This window comes from Elephantulus edwardii, unplaced genomic scaffold (genome assembly GCF_000299155.1).
Source record: "Elephantulus edwardii isolate Elephantulus edwardi_28Jun2011 unplaced genomic scaffold, EleEdw1.0 scaffold00493, whole genome shotgun sequence".
NCBI lineage: Eukaryota > Metazoa > Chordata > Mammalia > Macroscelidea > Macroscelididae > Elephantulus > Elephantulus edwardii.
Window position 1 is genome coordinate 17,823 of NW_006400243.1, and position 4,109 is coordinate 21,931.

The 4,109-nt window shown below is 47.5% G+C and overlaps 1 protein-coding gene across 1 annotated transcript; it reads right to left on the reverse strand.

Moving 5' to 3' along the window:
• Nucleotides 1–1,001: 1,001 nt before the first annotated feature.
• Nucleotides 1,002–3,883, reverse strand: CRYGD (crystallin, gamma D). Its single transcript, XM_006903001.1, has 3 exons — nucleotides 3,875–3,883; nucleotides 3,542–3,784; nucleotides 1,002–1,333 (listed from the first exon to the last, which is right to left on the reverse strand). Exons 1-3 carry the CDS (start codon nucleotides 3,881–3,883, stop codon nucleotides 1,061–1,063), a joined length of 525 nt encoding a protein of 174 aa, XP_006903063.1. The 3' UTR covers nucleotides 1,002–1,060.
• Nucleotides 3,884–4,109: the final 226 nt, after the last annotated feature.

A 4,109-nucleotide genomic window follows, 5' to 3' on the forward strand; every position in this document is an offset into this window, starting at 1 on the left:
TTCAGAATCCTTGACCCCAAGGAGCAGCCTGGTTTAACCCTCTCTAGGATAAACCTGTTTGTTCTCCTAGCAGTCCAGAAAATATATTATTCTTGTTATGTACATTTGAGTTGGAATTGACCTTATTCTCAGAGGCAGAGAAGTCACACGGGAAGTGATTGTCTATTTCTCTCAGGGCAGCTGGTGGATTCGAACTGTGAGCCTTCAGGCTGGCAGTGAAGCTTCTTACTATATTATTTTAGTTTTAAAATATAATAAAAACCCCTGTGGAGTCCAGTTCTGCCCTGACATATATGGAGTGGGAGTGGACTCTGGCAGTAGCTGCTTTTGGGGGTTGACCTTTGATCACTCCTTGCCTTACAGTCATAATTGACTCATTGATGACCGTCCACTGTGTTTCCAAGGCGCTGTTAGATCTCTCAGGGGGAAATTGCCCATCTTTCTCCCATGGAGCCACTGATGGATTAAAAAAGAAGCTTGGCCTTTGGGTTAGCATCCCAACCCCTCACTGACTATGCAACCCCAGCTCTATCTAACTCCTTTGATTTCCATCAGAACCAAGAAAGGTGAAAAGCATTATTATTCCATTTTGACAAATTGGAAAACTGAGGCACAGAAAAGGTAATACATTTGTCCAACTTCATATAGCCAGTTTGTATATAGATTTAGACCTCAGTTTTGTGACTTAAGAGGATCCCTGGTGGTGCGATGGTTAAGTACTTAACCACTAACTGAAACGTTTGCGGTTTGAACCTGTTCAGAAGCTCGGTGGTTTGCTTTTCTAAGGATTGCAGCCAAGAAAACAGTAATGGGGGCAGTTCTACTGGGCCACACGGGGTCACTCTGAGTCAAAGAGCAGCTTGATGGCCACCAGAAGCCAAACAATTCTGAGACCAGCAGCGGTACCCCTGTAGTGACCTCCTCATGTGATTCTGGCTTTGTTTTTATTGTGGCCTTCCGAGGAGCTTGCAAAGGAAAAAGAGGACTACATATTTGCATGAAACACACAGGAAATATTTTATTAACTTCCAGATAGAGAAAAGAGTAGAGTAAAAACATTTCAGTAGAAATCCATTGCTCTTCGCAGGGAACCCACCCTGGCATTCATGGCCCCCCAGTCGTGGTAGCGCCTGTACTCCCCCGGCCTCAGCAGGTACTGGCGCCCGCGGTAGTTGGGCAGCTCATAGAGGATCCAGCAGCCCTCCAGCACGTTGAGGGAGTAGACCTCACTGAAGTGGAAGCGGTCCTGGAGGGAGGAGCAGTCCTCGGTGAACTCCACCATCTGGCCTCTGTAGTCCTCTCGCTCGTAGATCCGGATCCTGTGGGAACTAGTCTGCAGGTGGAGCAAGCAGCAGATGAAGCAAAGTGAGAAAGTAGTTCTTAGGTTAGTGACCAGACAGAGACACGGCTGCAGAATGGCCGTTTCCTTACCTTTTCTAAATCAAGGTGGATAACACATAAAGAGTCTGTCAGCGTCAGGGCTGTGGTGGATAGTGGTGTAGGTTGTACACTGCACAACTCAAGAAGGCACCTTTCACATAAACAAGTCTCCCGGCGCCATGACCTACCGAGCCCCCCCACCCCCACCCCTGGCCCTGCTAAGTACCCTTCTGAGTAACTGCTAATATATTCGCTTTGCTTTCTCATTTAGAGATTTATAGTGATCTTTGCACTATTCATATCTTATTAGAAGATAGGAAAATAATGAGATGAAAGAATGAAAAGGAAAATGGATCACTAGAAAAAGAGACTGTGAGTGGTGTCAGTAAATGAGAAGTTAGGGAAACACAAAGCCAATTTGCTCTCCCCAGAGTGAGGCCTCAGACTGGTAGCAATTCAGAGAAAGAGTCCATCCCAGGAAATCTTTTAATCCTTTTCTGCTTTAAGCCCTGCCAGCCTAAACTCCTGAAAAGTAGAGCCAGCAGAACAAGCAGGCTTCAGTTCTCAGCTCCTGCAAATCTGTTTTCTGTAGTAAACTTTAAAAGAAAGGAAGTTCAGGATCATGAATGAGGCTCAAGAGACTAGAAAACCTTCAGAGAAATGCAAAGTTGGGCTGCTGGTCGTGGGCAAACCCTGCCTCTCTGTCCTCCAGCTCTTGTTCCTCCTTCATCTGCTCGTTCCTTCCCATTACCTCTGTGACTTCCTTCTTCTACCATTAAATCCTCCTTGAGAAACTCTTCTTCCAAGCAATTCCTTCTGGAGCATCAAACTCTGCTAATAAGGTAAATTGTACTGGCGATTTGAATAGATTTGCCAAGGACTCACATATCCACGCTCTAATATGATCTTCCCAACATCCCAATGTACCAGAGCAACCGTGATATGCCTTTTCTTCTTTTATGAGAAAAGTACTGGTCAAAGTTCACTGCCCGAGATTAGAAGAATTAGGACCAAAAGTGAAAACCTAGATTTTCAGCTCTTAATGCCAACAACAGTGCTTGCCTGGCTTTTATTAAACCATCTAAGGAGATTTAGAGTTTTACAAAAGTGGCAACTTTCCCAAGAACTTGGTCCTATTCAAGTGAGAGAGTCTTTTAAACTGTGAATTCAGGGACGATGGGATTTTTAATAAAGCTCCTGGTGGTGCAATAGTTTAGTGTTCAACTACCAGCCTAAAGGTTGGCAGTTCCAACCCAGTGCAGGACACTCTAGAAGAAAGGCTAGTGATGTACTTCTGTGGAGACTCCATTAACCAGACAATCTGACTTAGCTAGGCAGTTTACCCTGTAATAGGGTCACCCTGAGTTAGAATCAGCGTGGCGACAATGGGTGCAGTTTTGGGTGGGATTTTATTTGGCTATTAGTGTCCATAGCTGGGGCTACTGGAATCCCATTGTTAGTTACCAGTTTTGCCTAATTAAAGGGGCTTGAGAGGCCCTTGATGTTCAAAATAATAATTGGTCATTAAGGTAGGGGTGACTTGGCATGGGCTAGGCTCACTTCTTTCATCATCATCAAAACTGTAAAAATTATCTACCTTTTTAGGCTTATTGAACAGAAAAGGGCAGTGAGGGTGGTTCTAGGAACAGGTAGGGGAGGCCACCTGTTGGTAAAGGAGTGAATCCCTTACTATTTCAGCGCCAGCAGCCCTGACATTCTGAACTATTTATTGTCAGGTACCACTCCTTTCTGGTTGGGCGCCCTGGTGGCCTAGTGGATAGAGAGCTGGGCTACTAAAGCTCAGGTGGCGCCTCTCTGGCAGTTCCAATCCACCCGTGGCTCCTCAGGAGAAAGATGGCCAATCTCCTCTGGTGTGATTTACAGCCTCCTGACAACCCGCTGGAGGGTCAGCTATGAGTCCAAACTTGACTGCAATGCATTTGAGGGGGTTTTTGACTCACTCGTAGTAGGGGTGAATGCCATTTTAGCAGAGAACAAGATAAAAAAGGTAAATCTACTTCATCCCTTTCTTGGTGGAAGGAAACACTAGTGATGTTAGGATGTATATACGGCAAGAGCTAGAAGAAGAAGGGTCCCTGGGACAGCTTGGACAGTGATTCGACTCCGCCGGTTCGCAAGGCCAGGGTGGAGGTGGACTCACGTGGGGAATGAGGCGGCAGGAGCGTACGGAGTCGCTGAGGCCCATCCACTGCTGGTAGTCGGGGTAGTCGCCCCGGCGTAGGAAGTACTGGCAGCCCGAGTAGTTGGGCTGCTCGTAGAGCATCCAGCAGCCGCTGTCCACGCGCACCGAGTTGCAGCGGTTCAAGTAGGGCTGCAGGTTGGAGTGGTCACTGCTGCACTCGTAGGAGGGACCCTGGAAGCCCCGGTCCTCGTAGAAGGTGATCTGCAAGGCAAGGGGAGGAAAGGGCTCAAGGGCCTGCCTCCCAGACACTGTCTGCCGGTGACCCTCCCGTGGCCTCCCAACTCGGCTCACCTTCCCCATGGCTGGTTGGGTGGATGGTGGAGTTCAGTGTGATGCGCCCCTGCGCAGTGGGTATATATAGCAACGCGGCTGCTGCATTGGCAGGAACAACAAAGAAGGGGCCCACAGGGCGAGTAAAGGGATTTTCTCTCTCTCTCCTTTTTTATCTATATAATGACTGTCTGGGGTTATTGTATGCTCCCTCTTCTGCTCTCCAGAGCTTTCCAACTGATGACTGTGGTTAAAA